At 39.8% G+C, this 18,658-nt stretch overlaps 3 protein-coding genes across 3 annotated transcripts in view; 2 read left to right on the plus strand and 1 right to left on the minus strand.

Moving 5' to 3' along the window:
• Positions 1-56: 56 nt before the first annotated feature.
• On the plus strand, positions 57-6,835 carry LOC145489786 (uncharacterized). The gene is made up of 3 exons (XM_081468832.1): positions 57-401; positions 3,014-3,326; positions 3,797-6,835. Exons 1-3 carry the CDS (start codon positions 186-188, stop codon positions 4,555-4,557), a joined length of 1,290 nt encoding a protein of 429 aa, XP_081324958.1. The 5' UTR covers positions 57-185; the 3' UTR covers positions 4,558-6,835.
• A 349-nt stretch (positions 6,836-7,184) lies between these two features.
• On the minus strand, positions 7,185-9,933 carry LOC145489777 (acyl-coenzyme A thioesterase 11-like). Its single transcript, XM_081468820.1, has one exon. It carries the CDS (start codon positions 9,378-9,380, stop codon positions 7,677-7,679), a length of 1,704 nt encoding a protein of 567 aa, XP_081324946.1. The 5' UTR covers positions 9,381-9,933; the 3' UTR covers positions 7,185-7,676.
• Positions 9,934-13,493: 3,560 nt separating this feature from the next.
• LOC145489820 (carbohydrate sulfotransferase 11-like) overlaps positions 13,494-18,658 on the plus strand; it is an 8,582-nt gene continuing 3,417 nt past the window's right edge. Inside the window, exons 1-2 of the mRNA XM_081468879.1 lie at positions 13,494-13,902; positions 17,238-17,370. Coding sequence (XP_081325005.1) covers positions 17,265-17,370 — 106 coding nt within the window. The 5' untranslated portion in view covers positions 13,494-13,902; positions 17,238-17,264. The remainder of the gene's footprint in view (positions 13,903-17,237; positions 17,371-18,658) is intronic.

Genomic DNA, 18,658 nt, shown 5'->3' on the forward strand with positions numbered 1-18,658 from the left:
TCTCTCGCCAACAAATAATATATTCCGAGCTCCAGTCTCTTGCGCGTTATTTGTTTAGAAAACATTGCCCGAGGGGGAGCGTTTTGATAGAGGCTTACGATTTTCAAGGCACGCTATCTGGTTTACGTTTATTTCCACGGTCTCTTTGTCAACGAGTGTAACGGAAAATAACGTTTGTCTAATCAATGGCTGCTGTGAAAGACGAAGAATATGATCTCGCCTTCTTGGATGAAGATAATATCGATCAAGATGAAACCGACGCTGCTACAACTCGACTTATCCAACTTGAAAAAGATTCGGAAATCCCAACACGATATTTGGTTCGGAAGATATTTTCTCCGCATTTGGAACCGCCATATCACTACCATCCTGCCTCAGAAGTGTCCCAGAGACGGAAAAAGGTAAAAGTTCTTTTGTGTTGTCTTTATTTTTGCGATAAAGTGTATTAGCTGAGGCGAGACATTGTGCAAAGGTTGTCTGTTGATTATTAAAGCATGCCCCGAGAGATTTGATTTCACAGTTGTCAGCGCTGAAGGATAAGCACAGCTTACGTTTAACAGTTTTCGGACAAAAGAGATAAAGAAGTTAAAAGTGAATTGGTTCAATTCCTTGTCGACTGAACATTTCTTTGCAGCGCTCGAGAAGAAACTTCTCCCGAAATTGACAAGCGCGATCATGTCCAAAATGCTGTCTAAAAACAAAATGCTAAAAACAGTCGCAGTGATTGACCTCGATCTACCTGCAGTTTCTTTTTTTGTGAACTACCGTACTTCAACTTGTTTTTGTTGAAAACATTAACCCCTCAGTGTGTTTTTAGCGGGATATTTCCGGTGTTTTTCCGTAAGGATAAAAGCAAAGTCTTCGGTTAAAACGAGTATGGTCGCAGCGCGGGGTTTGTTTCTGTCATTTCCCAGAGGAAATGGACGTCTCTGAATCTGTTATCGTCGTAGAAAATTGACATGTTTGTCCGTTTACCCTAAAATGATCTCATTTGCTGTCAATTTGCTTGTCTTGTTTCTTCAGCGATTGGCGGACGCCAACATTGAAAGGGACGCATTTGTAGGCTTTGTTATTGCCATTGTTTTATCGCATTAAAATTGACATGACATTTGTTAGAAATTGCATTATCTGTGATTGACAGTTTGTGATATTTTGATTAATGAATATGTAGAGGGCTCTGCCTTTGTGACATGCAGTATTTCAAGAAAATATCACACATCTCTTTTTGTATTTGAGTTTATTTCAAATTTATGAAAGGAACTTTTTTATTCATGGTTGAAATTGTCCTGATCATACATACACTAATACTGTCAATACTGTATAAGTTGTAATTGTTTTCAAGGTTTGACAGTTTGCTCTGTTATTTAAAATATTGTTTATCATCTTATATAATCAGAACATTTTAAACTTACAGTTTATGTGCAGGTGTTTGGAAAATTACTTTTGATTTTAAGGAAAGTGTGGACCAGGCTGAACATACATTAAGTTTTAACAAGTACAGAGTAAAACTTAAAATGTGTATTTAACACAAAACTCAAGAACAAAACCAAGTCATGCTGATATGGGAAACTTTCTCTCGATAAGTGTTAGTATAAATTTGACAGAAAGTGCAATTTTCATCCTTTGTGTATTTTAAGCCCATTTTGCTGTTTCGTATGACTTGTGTTCTTTTGTATCTAGAGTGTGATGGAACAGGTGAATTAAAATAAAAGAGATGCAATAAACATACAAGGAAATACAGTTGTCAGTGTTAATGCAAGAGAACATGTGAAATTTGATCATGTATATTAAGTGTTTACTGCCCAGGTTAAATGAAGTGGTTGGTTTTCATATATAAAACAAGGTTGATTAGGTGGCAGAGTTAATTTTTGTCAAAAAAGGAAACTTGCATGCTATATTATGGTACAAATATTCACAGTTCTAGAACTGTACAGTAGTTTAAAGTGTCCTTAAAATTCCAGGTCCTGATTTATGTTGTCTTGTTAACTTAATCCTTAACTGTTGCCTTCTGGCGTACTTACATTTTTATTAATTATTATGGGACCAATAGCAATTACTACTAACAGTTTACAGACTTGTTGTTAGCATGTAAGTATTGTGATGTGGGTCATGACCACGTAAGATAAGCTATTTCTTAAAAATGAATTTTAGGATCACTGTTTAAAGTAATTCACAGTATACACGCTCTAAAAAGAAGCTGCAAATATAGAAACCGCATCTATGGCTACAAAGAGAGCTAGCGTTGTAATATAGCATATTTTATTTTATTTATGTATTTATTTATTTATTTTATTATTATTATTTTTTCTTTTTGTAACTTATGTTCTCGAAGATATTAGCTCTACAGCTACTCTGTGAATTTCGAGCATAAATAAAGTAGATATGTGTATGTATGTGCTTGCATGTTTAGTGCAAAACATTAGTGCCTTATCCTGATTGCAATAAACACACAGTCTGACACTGATTCTTCCCTGAAGCTAAGCTACACACTCCTTCAGGGGTGGTGGATAGTCCTTCAAATAGTCTGGGTCTTGCAAAATTTCCGTCAAATAATTTCACAGGTCTGGCATTCTTGTTGTTTTAGCAGTTATGTGCATCTAGTAGTCTCAAATGAATATTTCCTCAAGGTTGACTCAGAGTTTCTGTTTTTTGTAAGGCCAAGAAAGTCTCAAACTTGATTGTTTGTTTTGATAAATGATGTCTAAAGGTCTTACAGTCACTGTCTGAACGTCTGGCAGTCATATTAAAAACACTTTGAAGTCTTGGTCTTGCAAAGAAAAATGCTAGCCTCGCTGCCTCGCAAAATCTCACATCTACCATTCACTTCACCTTCTTTCCTTTAGCTGGCTTCAGCTAGGAAAACTTTATTTTCACTGGCAGTTGATTTGAGATTGAAAACGATATAGCAGTACAAGATTGCTCCCTGGGATTGCATGGAATTTGGGACACTGACTGACTGTAAGAGGGTGGTTACTTTTGAGAGGTTTAGTGTAATGTGTTGGTTTGTTGGCAGGTCCACAGTAAATGGGGTTCTGAAGTGGGTAAAGCTTGGCACAGTTACTCTCGTCAAGATGACCTTGTAGCTTTATTAAGCTTTGAAAGCACTTCTAGTTCAAGTGTCTCCAGTCTTGATGAAGCAGTCATTAGGAGGGTAATAGAAGCTCTATCAAAGAAGAGTGGTGATACCAAACTTGAACCTCTTCGCTTCAGTGGCCTTCAGCTTCTAATGAAGTTTTCAAGCTCTGCTGGTTATGAAGCTCTTGGTAAATGCTTTCTGGAGGGCAAAATAGAGGAAATCTCCCATCTTAAGCTCACTGAGATTCAAGGTGTGCTTTTCAAGTATTTTTCACAAAATAACTGCATAAAATGCAGGCTTAGAGTAGATGGGTGAGACTAGAGACACACATTCATGGTGTGATATATCAAACACAAGATATTGTGCCTCATCACACTTCTAAACCAAAAGAGAGTTGACAATATGATGTGCAGGAACATATTTCTGATGAAATTCTAAAGTGTTGGGAAATACATTGTAACACATTCTTGAGTGTTCGATTTACACCATCTGTTCCATTGAAACTAAAACTATGAATTAAGTGGGGAAATAAATCATAAAAGTCTGTGTTAATAATTAACACAGACTTTTATGATCTGATATCCAAACCTATTGCAGTTACATTTTTTTTGACCTTTGCATTTAAACATTTACACTTAAGTAAAGGTAAGTCATTTCCAATATTGTTTTATTTTCAGATGATTGTAGTGGGTAACTGATCTTTTTTTTTTTTTTTTTTAGCTGTATGTCTAACAGTTCCTCCACCCTGCTATATAGAGATAGCCACTCCCGCTGGTGAAGGTGCGTCACTCAAGGAAACCCTTTCTTCTCTGCTGATATCTCAGCAGTCCATTTTCCCATTTCTGTGCGTCAGAGAACCAGAGCACAAATTTACCAATGGAGCAAGCCCAACAAATTCTCCGGCTTCCAAGACCAGACGCATGGATAACGGAAGTCTTACATCCCCAGCACTGGGTGTTATGTTGATGTTTACACAGCGAGCGCAGAAGAATTCTGAAAGCTGTTTGAATGTAGTCAAGGGAAACTCTAGAGATTGGGAGAAGGTCAACATGCCGCCAGCTATCTCAGATGGGGACGAGGTGTATTTCAAAGCTGCAAATAACGATGGTCCTCTGTTTGCGGTCAAGAAATTATCACCTTGTCCTGGAGTTCGCATTCTACTTTTTGTGAACAAAGACATGGATGAAGTAGAGAGATTTTACTCCTTGATCACTGGTAAAACACCACTGGCCTATAACAAGATAGAAGAAGGCCTTAGCTACCGCAAGTTTCCTCTCTCAGACAAACTGGAACTCCAACTAATTTCATACCCATCTCTTAAATCTCAGCCAGTGAAAAACGCTGCTCTTTGCTTTATGATGAATGATGTGAACAAAATGTGTTCGGAAATTCCAGGCGGAGTTCGAAACATTGGTGAGGGACATTGGCAAGTGAAAGATCCAGAAGGGAATGCAGTTATTCTATATAGTTTGTTAAAATAGACTTGACTTTTTAGCTGAAGTAGATGTATAGGTTTTTATATCTTTACCTTAATATTATTGAGGTGTACATGTATTTAGGTGTTTTAAATTGCCCTTCTCTCAAGTGCTTTTCCTTCGCTTAGTCAAAGTCTCAACTGTAAAGCTTTACTAGTAGTTTGAAACAACTGCAGGGATAAGGAATATTTGTGAAGTCTCACAGATTTAGGGTGTTAGTGATCTTCCTTGGTTGTTTTTCATTTTGTAAGCATCAGAAAAACTCATTATTTTTATTTTTATCTCTTCTGACCATCTTTGCAGTGAAACAGATCTTAGTCACACCTTTTTTTCTGTTTTTTTTTTTTTTTTTTGGATTTCAAGAAAATTTCTACGTTATCAAAACAACTTTTAAGTTATGACATTCACAAAATACCGAAATACAAACTACATAAACTGTTCAAACATTGAAAAATCAACAAGACAACATGAAAGCACTGCACAGTCAATAGCTTTTCTTTGAATGGTCACACAGGAGGGTTAGCCACCATGTACAATGCGTTTTACGCTCTATAGAATAGAAAAGCGAATCTTAAATTCCACTGTTCAAAAATCTGTTTTAAAGTATGACATTTCAACGACAGTGTTCGTTAAGAACGTTTTGTAAAAAGTTGCTTTTGTTGGCGCCTCCAACTCTTTACATGTCTGGTAAGACTGAGTGTACAAAAGTCTATTTTTCAGTTTATTTTGATTTAGATAAGTCTTGTAAGTATGTAGGTACGGTCATCCTTAGTTGTAAATCATCTTAGGTCACCTTAAAATATTGTCAACAGTTGAAGTTATATTGATGTTAAATAATATTAGATCTTCTGTGTTATTTGATTGTTATGAAAAGGACTTGAAGTCGTAAAACAACAAGACAGCAAAACCAACGTGAAGATTAATGCATTTGCTCGCGAACAAATCACAAACTTATGATTCTTACTGTATCGCTGTACTTGTTAGGGTTTCTTTCCCACGCTCTATTCAATACAACATCCACTTGGATGCTTTCCGCTCGACCAAAACTTCCGGTTTCAGTTTCCGGAATCCTTCACTTCAGTGGCGAAAGGAAAAACATTTTCTAGTTGACTGTAACAGACTAGGAATTACTTCCAAAGTTCCCCAAAAAGTGGACTAGCGCGCGAGGTATAGCCACATTGGGTTTTCGAGAAAAATTCTCCCGAAAACTTCGGTTCCATTTAATGCTGCAAATGGAATTTCTTGACTTTTCGGTTAGCTGGTTACCCTGTAAGAGAGAGATTCCCTTATCTTACTCTCGCCGAGCAGAAAGAGAAGGCAACCTCTGTCTCGCAGGTTATTGGGTGGTTTCCATTTCGGAAATTAACAACGTTTTCGGGAAAACTTCGCCAAGAAAGTTCCGAACCATTTGTTCTCGTTCCGAATGGGAAGCGCCCTTGGCTTCGTGTCAAGGTCTTGAAAGGTAATAGAAAGGTTTGAATCAAGAAGTGATATTAATAGAAAGGTTTGATTCAAGAAGTGATAAAGCCACGGCGGTGTGATCTAAAGGCGTGATGAAGGTGTTAATTAAGGCGTAATAACAATGTGATTCACGCGTGATAAATGTGATTCAAGTGACTCGTGGGATGTTCCATGGTATACCACTCGGAATGGTTGCATGACTAGTATTTAGTTTGGCTACGGAATATGGTGTATGAAACCGAGGATCTTACTCATCTGGAAATTGGCGAATGTGGTCCTGACAACCTTACCCGTTAAGGGATGTTAGGAGAACTAAACATCGAAGGGGAATCGATTCGGTGTAGTTTCCAACGGAGGTAGCCGTTGTTTAGAGTGATTTTTCAACAGAGCGGTTTTCATTTGAGTGTCGAAAGTAATTAGACATTTACTTTGGTTTTGGTTTTGGTTTTGGTTTTACCACGGTTTTAGATTGGCTGAGTAGTCTAATTGGTAAGTAACTGGTTTGGTTTTGGTTTTGCGACACTCAATTGAAAACCGCTCTATTGAGTGTCGTAAAACCAAAACCAATGCAATCACTCTAGCCAATCACAAAGGACACAGACAATCCAGTGAACCAATCAAAACTCGAAGTAATCACATGTAGGTGACGCAAAGCGCGGGAAAACGAGTGCGAATGAACCACCATGGGTTTTGGTTTTAGTTCTGATTGGATGAAAAAGTGGCGCGAGTTTAAGCCAATCACGGTGCAGCGTGGTTAATGTAGAACCCCTGTAGAACCAATCACTCATCAGCGCACGCTTAGGAGAAAAAATCCCGGGGCCGTTGTAGAGAGGACTGGAAAGTTTCGTACGCGTTTTTCGAATATATATTGTATTGAATACATGCAACCAAAAACATTGTTCTCAAGAGTCAAACAACAAACTTCTTTACCCGACAAGAAAAGTATTATTGTTTACCTCATATGAAATAATGAACAGACGATTCTCAAATGTTGTCGTGAGGAGATTAGGAGAGAAAAAATCCAAAGGGAAGAAACGAGAAGCTAGATAGTGCCTCATTTATATATTCCCCATCGCTCCTGAAGGTCCCTTTTCTCTCTTTTGATCTCTCTCCCCTCCCCTTGGAAGCCATTGCGTAGGAGAGAATCTCCAATGATACTAGGTTACTTCGTTCATTAAACATCTTTATTTAAGTTGATTTTCCTTATTTTTACGGTTTTAAACATTAAGAATTGTTGCCTTCAGTATTTCCTACACTTTTACATCAAAGAATTCAAACAAATTTTTTCCAGTCCAAAACCTGGATTTCATTCAGTTTTCAATAATGTGCAAAATATAATGAAAGAGGCTCTATAAAAATAGCTTTTTGACAATTTTAAGGTCTCAAGAGAAACTGTCAGTTAGTGGCAAATCGTTCCGGAGCTATCAAAATGGAGCTGTCAAAATGATTTGTAAACAACTTTCTTGTGAATTGTATGAGATGCCGCTAGTATTTTCCCCATTTGATTTCAAAAAAAGGTGAGGCGGACTGCAGTTCAACTGAACAATTCAATTGAGAAAAGCCAATTCATGTTTGCAAATATTAAGCAAAAATCATTCAGCTCTGAGTGGCTTGGACGAGTTTCAGCTTTGCCTCTGGAATGGATCAGTAGACGGAGAGAGGCATCAAGTGCCCGAAGCTCTTGACAACCTCTGCAAGAGAAATGACTCAAGTTCCTTGAATCGCTTGACGTAAAAGTCCGTGACTCCCATCAAATCACCCATAACGTATGACTCCAATTCACGTGTTGTCTGATTGATGTAAGTGATGGTCGACGTACCCTCCTCCCGATCAGTTTCCTTGATGAGCATCCCAGAGCACAGGTGTTCTTTACGATTGTACTCTGGGGAAGGGGGTAGGGTTGTTACTTTGACCGATCGGTAGGCAATGGTGTAGTGGTCTCGTCCGTCACAAGGAACCCTGCGAGACACCAGCAACACCACGTCATCTGGTTGCGTAGCGTTAGGCATCATGCTCTTTAGAACCATGTGGAGAATCACATCGCCATCATCAACCTTTTCTACCACTTCCACTTTCATCAGAAGAGGATCCCATTCTTTACGAGCAAGTTCGTCGCTAAGCAACGTGAAAACAACTTCAGGACGGACCTGGATAGAGTAATTAACCTTCACACAGAGGTAATTGTCAATGTCACACTTGGATAGCGTGACACCAGAAGAAGATTGTACATCTTCCCATTTCGTTAGCTGGTATAGCTTCACCAACGCTTCTATGTTATTGTAGTTCAGCAACTGACTAATGCGTGGACTCCAAGGTATGGCGATCACAGGCCCGACAGATCTACGGATCTGCTCCCTCTCAAAACGCAGGCGTTTTCTTGCCATAGCCTCCACGGCGCGTCGTTTTTCTTCGGCGGTCTCCATCCGCAACTGTGGCAACATCTTCAGGCCTCCTCTCCCATCATCACGCCTCGGAGCTACAAAGATCAAGAAGGCACTATTGACGTGTCGCACTTCACCGCCGATGGAATACGCCTCCACACGGCATCCCACCTCCATGTGTACGTCATACGTATTGTTCACCCTCGTCTTGATGATCACCCGATCCCCCACCTTGATGGGTCCGCGAAACTTGACCTCGTCGACAGCTTGCAGCTGTGGGTGTGACCGGCACAGCCGGGTAGCCGTGATTGTGCAGGCAGCCTCCATCCAAGCCATGACTTGACCACCGAATGCTGTCTTATGGTGGTTAGCGTGCGGAGGTAGGACCAGCTCAACGCTTTCCAGGGAAGTCTTGACGGCAGCAATCTCTCCACCAGCTGTCTGTGTTTGATGATTCTCCGTTACCGTGCACATTTCATTGCCTCCATTGTTATCCTGCTTCTTTGCAAGCTCTTTCAGGTTCACTGGATACTGAATCCGCATTCTTCTTCTCTCGTTAGCGAGCGCGTATTGTGATTTTTCTTCCTCCGTAAAAGGGACAACAGGGGTCAACTGCTGTTTTCGGTTGTCCTTATCCAAGGCTACGAAAGTGAAGAAAGCTTCGCAAACTTTTTGAACCTCGCCACGGAGTAAATCTTCCACTTGTACCTTCACTCCAACTTCCATGCTTGTGTTGAACGCGCGATTGACCCGCGCTGTGAGATTAACAACTTGGCCGACATAGATCTGTTGTTCAAAATAGAGTTCGTCCATGGAGGCCGTCACACACGAGGTTCCAGCGTGTTTCTCGGCCGACAGACACGCGGCGGCGTCCATCCATTTCAGCAGCTGTCCACCACCGAGGCAGTTTTCTTGCCGCTCGTTTGTGTGCGTTGGAAGAACGAGTTTATTCATTTCGACCTCCGTCGGATTCTTGTAGGTGTCCATTGTTGTTGTTACAATATTCGGACTGTTTTGTCCTCTGTGTAATACATCCACGTCGAATTCTAGACCATTTTGTCGTGACGGACGATAGGAAGGCTTTAGTCATTAAACGAATAAAAGAGAGAAAACTAAAAGGCAGTTGAAGCCAATGGTGCGACCGAAGTACCTGAAGTATCTCGAGGGTTGCTGCATACCGTTTTGAATCAGCGTTGTCAACAAAGAAATTAATTTGCATGCTGTGACTTGTTTTCACGTTATGTAATATTAAAATTAACAATACGTGACAAGATGGGTGACAAGCAAAAATAATGTACCCGTCGGAAGAAATTAAAATATCCAAATTTAATCTCGCCAAGATCAAAAGCACGCTAAATTAAAGCAGTGAAATGTTTAGTTTTAGGATGAATGTCATGAATTTCAACCATCTTCTCCGGAGTCGCACACTTTCGAAAGTGCGTGTTTCCCTGATTCTTCGAGGGATTTTTGGACTGTGTCCCGGGATTCTTGGCATGGTACCGTTCCTGATCTTTTGTTACAGTTGTGTTGAATTCGACGGCGCCTTGTTTTTATCTATTTATTTATTTATTTATTTATTTATTTATTTATTTATTTATTTATTTATTTATTTTTCATAATTTCAGTCACTAGTGGTAAAAATAGCCTTTCAGCGCTTTGTCTATATTTTCCTTGGTTTTAGAATACAATTTTTTAGGTTTTATGGGAGACGAGGTGCGTCATGGTTAGTCGAGATTACTACGTTAGTTGTCTTCTTAGGCAAGACACTACTCTCACAGTGCCTCTCATCACCCAGGTGTATAACTGGGTACCGGCGAATTTAATGCTGGGGGTAACCCTGTAATGGACTAGCATCCCACCCATGCTACTGAAACCGGAAGTACGCGCCGGCCTGATGGGCTACTGGGTTCATATGCAGACTTTACCTTATAGATAGTTTTCACTGTCACGCAATAAAAAAATAATAAATCAAAAATTACTCGGTGGATGAAGTCAAGAAAATTCGATCTTACAGAGGATAAATATAGAAAACACTCCTACAAGTTTTTGGTCTGTGCTCTTTCCCAGGTTCAGATGTTTGTCGAAATGTTCGCACAAATTTACAGTGCCTAGAATATAGGAATGGCTCCGACCTCCGAATGCACTGGGAACGAGTATGGTTAGCTATCTATACCATCCCGATTAGTCTACCTTTCACTCAGGTTAGCCTACTTTAAAGACTTTAAACTCAGGTTAGCATACTATCCACTCTGGTTAGCCAAACTAGCGCTAGCGTTCCGGTTATCCTACAGAGCGCTCCGGTTAGCCTACTCGGTTAGTTCTTAATATTCGTAATGGTGACACGATATATTCTTAAAATAATCACTTTCCGGCAGCCCGGCAGCTCCCTGGTGTTGTACTGATCATGAGACTTGCTTATGACCCAAATGACTCGGGTTTGATTTTGGCTTTTAAAATTGACTTTTTCATTTTTCCTTGTTTAGAGAAAAGTGTCCGGAGCCATTCCTGGAATTAACGCCATGTGCCCAGAATGGAGCCGCCATATGCGGCCGAAAAATACTGAAACCATCTGAAATTACTTTGGTTATCTAGGTGACTGATTATTTGTACTGCACATACATACATTTACATAAACAACTTTTCTGCTACTTTTACTTAACAAATGGCCCACCTGCGCGAAGCGCGAGTGTGGAAGGCGCGGTGACCTCATGGTTAACGCGCTCGTCTCCGGATCGAGCGGTCTGGGTTCGAGCCCTGGTCGGAGACATTGTGTTGTACACTTGGGCCTGCGTTCTCACAGTGCCTCTCTCCACCTAGGTGTATGAATGAGTACCGGCGAATTTAATGCTGGCCGGGTAACCCTGGGATGGACTTGCATCCCGGCCGGGGGTAGTCAAAATACTCCTAGTCGCTGCATGCTACAGAAAGCGGAGATAAGCGCCGGCCTAATGAGCCACTTGGCTCGTATGCAGACTTTACCCTGTTAACTATCGAAGCGGCTTTTAGTTTGTTCCGGTCTCGGTTTAGACGTTAACGCGTTTTATAAGAAAGAAAAGGTGGATTGCAGCAGTTCCATCATTTCTGTTTGTTTTTTTTTTTTTCAGAGGACTACCTACATAGAGAACTCTGTCTTGTGACTGGTCCTCAATCTGACCAGTTGTAAATATCGCCATATGCGTCGAAAATGCGCCCAGGTGTAAAGATTTACTGGAGTATAGTGGTTCTAATTTAGACTGCTATACTACTAGAGCTGCATGTAGCACGTTGGTTACCGGAACGGTTTGGTGCTCTGCTATTGGTACTCGATCTCATATTATTCTGATTAGTAGATGTTTTCCCCCCCGTGGTGGAAGGAGCTCCCATGTGGAAATTAAAGGTCAGGGATGCTCCGTCGTCGCAAAATTGATTTTCACTTTGGGGTGAACCATTTCACCTTTAGCGGGGTGAGAGATTTTTTTTTTTTAAATACCCTGCCAGCATACCTGTACCAAAAAATTCATACACACGAACACTACCGAAAAATATTTCATGCACCTTCAGTGAAGCGAGAAAAAGAATTAAATATACACGGAGAAAAAAGTATGATGCACACACGCATCCCGAGAACTGAATAAAATGCCTAGTGCATGAAAAGGTTAAAAAAAATTAATGCCTGTACCAAATCACCCACTCCCCCCTTCAAAAGACATATAGTTCACTCCTTCAGCGCTTTCAACAGCCTTTTTACCCTAAACCAGTCATTTTATTACCTAATGTTATAACTTACGTGGCGTGGAAAGGGGGAACAAGTGAGAGCAAAGGAAAATGGGAACAGCAGGGAAAAAACCAGCGAAGAAAGTCGAGGCGGTTTTGGAACACCTTAGTTTATTGATCATGACCCTCACCGGCACAAAAGTAGGATTAAATAAGCCATCCACATAAGACTTCATCCAAATAACATCAATAAATGAAGAAATGAACATTCCCGAAGCATGGATCCCTAACCATTAAAGCGGACCTACGAGGGGAAACCTCCCAGGGGGGACTCCCGTAAAAAGGTCGTGGGAACTCGATCGTCGTATCGCCTAGGGGTGTAAATCACGAATTTTGGTTTCCGTTTAATAGGGAGTTTAAGCAACGGCGTCGACGACGCCGAGGACAACGCCTAGTAAAAAATGAATTCATATTTTACAAGCGAAATTCGCGAATGTCTAGATCTGTTCAGTACGCCAATGGCACTAAAAACTTGCTTAGGTCAAATATGCAACGACGGCGTATAGTTCCAAATGGAAATGCGAAAAATTAGCCGTCGTCGTCCGCGTTTCGTAGACGACGCAGAACTTGATCATTTCACGTTGTTGTTTTGCAGAGGACGGCAAAGAAATGTACAAAAATTTATAACGCACGTGCACAGCTATTGTTTTGCTCATTAAACCTTTTGTTTCGTGACGTTCTCGTTGCCGTCGTCGTCGTGGTTTGCTTAAGCTCCCTACACTAGCGTGTTCAGGACGGCACGCCATTATTTTCAGTCAGCCGTTTAGGTATCTTTTAAGATGCTGTCATGTCTGTTTTGTTGTATTCTTTAGGGATCAAATAAAGCTCGAGCCACGCCTAGATTTGTTGCCGTTAGGGGTTTAATTCAAATTATCATATAAAAGCATTAAGCCGGTAAAAATAATAATCATAACTGAAGCGTTTTCAATCCCGAAATCGCGAGAGTGATTGTTTACCTGTTGGAAGGTGGCCTGAACAAACATTATATTATCCTTTTTTCACAAAAGATGATTGTCCTGTTCGCTAATTCAACCTTTCAAGATTCAGATGTAAAAAAAAAAAAAATTCAACTTCCATTTCACTACGATGCATTCAAGAACTTAAGGATTATCTATAAAGCGACCAGTGCTGTAGCCTGTTTCATGTAGGGCAACACAAACAAAAAAGGTTTTAACAGGGTTGCCACCAAATGGAACAATAAAACTCCCTGACTTTTCATGACTGTAAAGCAGTTTTCACTGACAGTGCAGGATGATTATTCTGGCCATAAATCAACAAAATATGGATGGCTCAGATAATTGTAAAAACAAAATTGCCTTGTCTATACGAAAACATCTCAAAAGATAATTTGCGGCAACCTTAAGATAAAACTCCCTGACTTTTCACTGACTTTCAACAGGGATATAGAAATTCCCTGACCTGATACAAAACTCCTTGACTTTTCCCTGACCTTGAATAAAATCTAATTTTCCCTGACTTTTCCTTGACCGCGGCTACCCTGTTTAAAAAATAAGAAATTTATTACAATTTAATGGAAAAACAAGTTGCTGGGAGACGCCTTAATTGGTTAAGAACTCATTTGTAAGTTTTCAGTTTGTGTTCAGCTGTGTAACTAAACATCACACACAGATTTACAGCTAATTTACATCGGGGAAGAATAGCAAACTACGATTGAAGTGTAGCGCTGTTTAGGAGTTCTTGGCCATCACAAGTACAGCCGTTGCGATTTCTGTGTAGTCCACCTGCTCATTGCCAAGTGAGTTTCTCAGAGTTTAATTTTTCACCGTGTTGCTTGGATGAAAACGTTTTGATGATTACTTGCCAACGGGGGGAAAAGTCCAGCTTCACAGTAATTTAGATTGTTTTGCGGGTACAAATAGTAAAGAAGGCAACATGCTTGATGACTATAACACAGTACAATTCTAATAAGTCTCACACCTGAGTTTAAATTAGCTTCGTTCGAAAAAGGAAATAATTTCGGTGTACTCATTAACATACCTACCAAGGCTGAAGAAAGATCTATGATCCAAATTTTGTTTAAGAACCAAGATGCGAACATCACGACAGGCACCATCTGGAATCCGCGCCAAAATTCACAGGTGATCCACGATCCACTGTGTTTTCAAAATCCGCGTATCCGCTCGATTTACCGCAAAATCCACAATCCGTGCACTTTTTAAGTCAATCCGAAAACCTATTCACCCTCCTCAGTAAGGCGGGATTCTACTGTGAAGTTACTGATTGTAATGTGTTATCTTTGTAAGGCATGATGTAGGGCTTCGCTCTAATTTAAAACACGTAAATCAGATAAACATCTTATTCGATGGTTTAACATATAATATGCACGGCCATTTTGCCAGTTACGTCGTATTTTTTCGAGCCTCGAAGGTGGACTCGAAAGGGAATAAATTTTCTTGTGGATCACAGAATCATTCCTTCAATCATGTTAAATCAAGTACCTTCTTTCGTCAGTCACCTTGGGAACTGTTCATAAATGAATGCGAGAACCTAAAGCGAATGTTTCAGCGCCTAGCTCAAATACCCATCGAATCTTATCAACGCAACCATAGCTGCCTTTATCAATTCATTGATGTCTGCCCGCGCGCCGCTATCGTCACGGAGGCGGACAAACCCGTCAGAACAATATTGCCCTTTAGTATAAATCTACTAGCGTTCTATCACGAATGTCATTCTCTGATTGGCTGCGCTACTCACTACCTATTCTGTGGTAGATAGTGGGTAGCGTAGCAGTGTGTCCTTGTTAACAAAATGACGGTAGCTTCTTGGCGTTTTCGAAGTTAAGTGTCTGTGAGGAGGATTTCGATAAAGTTTTGAACGACTAGTAGATTTATACTAAAACAATTAGATTATTCGCTCTCTATTTCTATGCGTGATAGAAATCTCGAGCTCATAATCTAATTGTTAATCAAAAGATCGCCAGTCAGCTGATGCTGTCTGGAGGCAACTGGAAGACTTCAGTTGGACAATCGGGATCACCAAATCAGGTTTACATCAGCCCAAAAATTGGCGACATGCTCAATCTTCGTGTGCAAAAGCCACTCTTAGTGAGCCAATAGGGACTTTAAGATACGTTACGGCGAGGTGCTACTACGGCTACTTCGGCCGTGAGGGACTAGGCTGACGACGGTGTTTTACCCGCCAAACTCAAACGATTAAGATTTTGCTGTACGGCAACGGTATGTGCAGTCTCTACGTGTCTTTGCAAAAATAACTTCTTTCAAGGACACCAGAGATAATTCTACTTTCATACGAATTAGGCTCGATTAATGACAATGATTTCGTTCTCCTGTTTCCGTCTTACATCTCCCAGAACTCAGATTTGCCTTTTAGAACTTGATACAACCGCTTGTAATTCCAACCACAAAACAAAATATAAATTCTGATGTAGAAAAACTCGATTTCAACACGGACAGGTTGTTCGTACAACGATTACGTGATAAGCCCGAAAATACAAAACTTTCGATTATAATAAAATGCATTTTGAACAGTAATAAACAATTATAGCTCAGATTAGAATTGATCATCTCACGGTAGGTGTTAAAATCGTTTAAATTTTCTGTACAAATGACAAAGAAACAATGATCTTAGAACTGATTTTTATGATTGAGAACTTTATCTTCAAACTAGGCTGTTCAAACAGTAAAAAAAGCGTTAAAATGAGAAGTTAACAGCAGGCTTATACTCACGTAGTGAAGAGTACGTGAAACCAGGCGCTTTCCCGTAGTAGAAAGCAAGGCCACGGCGGGAAAGCCGTACTGGTACGCGCGTCATGACGGCACTGGAAGTGATCTTCACTATCTGCCGCCGTACTACAGCCTAGCCGTGCGGTATCTTAAAGTCCCTAATAACGCGTTGCTTAATGTATTAAATGTTATCTGTGTGATACACAATATATCGAGTACACCTGCCACCATTTTCATCAAAGCATCCGGGGTCGTAGCTGCTAACAAGCAAACCGAGGCCGCGCATTTGTCTCAGTCATTTCTCGTTTTTGTTGTTTATAGTCATCAAAACACCCTAAATACCTTGGAAAAGAATTCAATGGGCACGGCGTCGGTCATAATCTTTTACTGGCTAGGCTCTGGCATCGAACAGCACAATTCATCTGCTTTTGGGAAGCATTTTCAAGAAAAGCATAACGCCGACCTCGAGATCACTGACCTTACCAGTAAATTTTCGATCAGAAGCAAAGGAAAAGTGTTTTTTCTGATCTATGAGAAGCTGTTTATTTGTAAAAGAAAACTGCAACTGAACACGCAATCAACTCTATTCGTCTCTTAGTCGAGGATTCAAGAGAGAGTTCAGGAAATGGACAAAATTTATTTATGTTTTGTAATTAGCATCTGCAACGCTGAATTTTGCACTTCAGCGTAAATTAAGGCGCACTTGTCCGTTTTTTTTCCAGTTAAGTAATTAATGAGTAGTCGTATGAATGCGAGTGCAATTAAATATTTAAATTACTCTAAGCACAAAAAGGCTCGTGCAATTTTGAATGAATTTTCAAATATTACTTGTGGCGTAAATCTTAAGTTGCGCTCACATTCAGGACAAATTTTAGCCGCTGACTTATCTTCTTTTTCCTTTAGAAAGCTTATAATTCTTCTTTCATATGCTTTCTAACGCAAATAGGCCACAAAAATGGCTTAAATTCTGAATTCAGAGCTAATCCAAGCCAAGTTTACATGGCTGCGTTCGTCCAAATTTGAATAGCATGCGTGACATCTCTGAATGGGATTCGAATGAGGACGGATTAAAAAAACGACTGTGTAGGTCTCAATTTTTAGCAACCGACAACTAAAATGTAACGATGCCCTTTCTAAGCCTTTGAATACCATAAAACTCACCAAGTTTATGCGACCAAACTTTTATTGTCCACTGCTGTTCGCATTAACCGGGCCGTACTTGTACTCTCGAAGCTGAATCTTGGGAATGAAAAAACACATTTGCAGCTGTGCATATGTAAATAATGCTTGTTGCGCGTTGATATTCGTACTGTCGAGAATAAATAATGAAAAACACTTTAATATTGGAAGGTATCAGTAGTTCCTAACAGCTAGACGTCTTTTGCAGGGTGAGAAGTGCTTATCGCTCCTTATCATGAAGTGGAAACCTTGCAATCTTTTGATTCTTTCCTTCGCGTGTCTAACATTGCTCGTCTTCGTTGGGATCCTGTTGGAGCTGCCCTTGGCAAAAATTATAAAAGGTAGGTTCAGCAACACAGTTCACAAGCACATCTTTAAGTTAAAATTATGCCTTGTGTAAGATTAATTGATTTCGAAAGGATTTTATCCAACTGTGTGTGGATGAGCACCCAACATACAGCGCCCTGTGAAGTTTATGGTAAAAACTTCACTGGAGATCTTTAAATAGTAAAGTTTTACATAATTTGTTTACAGTATAATCTGGAATCATAGGTAGTTCTTAGGCATCAATGAAACTCGAAGTGTAACTCGATTTTAAAGTTACTTTAATTGATCAAAACAACGTGGACAGAACCTGTAATTGCAAAATCCAAGATAAATTTTACCACAAAGCCCACACTTAGCATTGATTATCCTTTATTACGAACCGCTATCGCTAGATCTTCCAGCTCCCCGTGAAAGATCAATAATATCATCAATTTTCAGAGAACAAAGACAGTATCTTTAATAAGGCGGAGATATACCTGAATGATATTTTTTCACAAAATTGATCACTAGTTTACTATTTCATCATTATCTCTTTGTGTTACGAGAGAATGTTCAGTCGTTCTACGTTTGTCTTCATAAATATTTTCAGTTCGGAATGAATTGCTTTTAAACTGAGGAGAAATAAAGAATGTAAAGCTATGTTCCATATTTTTTGGTGAAGTATTTTGGTTTCTATCTCTTAGTGGTCGCAAACCACATACATAGGCGTGACAGATACGTCTATTAATTTGTTCAAGTGAGACGAAAAAACCCAGCAACGCCACAATCGAACTTTTAAGTTTACATTAGACTTGCCACAAGTCGACCTTTGCTTAACCCTTCTTTAGAAAGTCTAGGTTTTCATATGATCGACGCGATTGTAACAATCGCGCGCTACAGAATATTTCCCGTAAGGACAATGACGTGTTATCTTCTTGAATACATCGCATCGCTGTGATCTCTGAAGAGTGGTTTTACAGATGATTGTAAACGGTCGCTGAACTTTATTTTCAGCTATCGTAGCACTATCGTAACCTTCATATAAAAACCATCATTAAAAGTAGCAAAGTATTTGGATCAAAGTACGGTGGAAGGCCTTGATCTGGAAGAGTAAAACTGCCGAGAAAATCGAACTCTACCAAACTGCCCTTACCACTTTAAAAAGGACACCTTTTTTAAAGCAGCAAGATTTACCAAATTATTATTTCTGAGCATTATTTATTATAAGTCTTTCAATTTTATCTTACGTTATAATTTTGTACACAAATCACATAGCCAGTGGAATTGGTTTCGGCTTTTATATCTAATAAACTTAGATTTTAA

Source organism: Orbicella franksi, chromosome 1, assembly GCF_964199315.1.
Source record: "Orbicella franksi chromosome 1, jaOrbFran1.1, whole genome shotgun sequence".
Classification (NCBI taxonomy): Eukaryota; Metazoa; Cnidaria; class Anthozoa; order Scleractinia; family Merulinidae; genus Orbicella; species Orbicella franksi.

Excerpts from the sequence above, each read along its gene's own strand:
- LOC145489786 (XM_081468832.1), top strand. The coding sequence starts at position 186 with ATGGCTGCTGTGAAAGACGAAGAATATGATCTCGCCTTCTTGGATGAA. Across the intron at positions 402-3,013 it reads TGTCCCAGAGACGGAAAAAG|GTCCACAGTAAATGGGGTTC; the intron begins GTAAAAGTTCTT and ends GTTTGTTGGCAG. Across the intron at positions 3,327-3,796 it reads TAAGCTCACTGAGATTCAAG|CTGTATGTCTAACAGTTCCT; the intron begins GTGTGCTTTTCA and ends TTTTTTTTTTAG.
- LOC145489777 (XM_081468820.1), bottom strand. The coding sequence starts at position 9,380 with ATGGACACCTACAAGAATCCGACGGAGGTCGAAATGAATAAACTCGTT.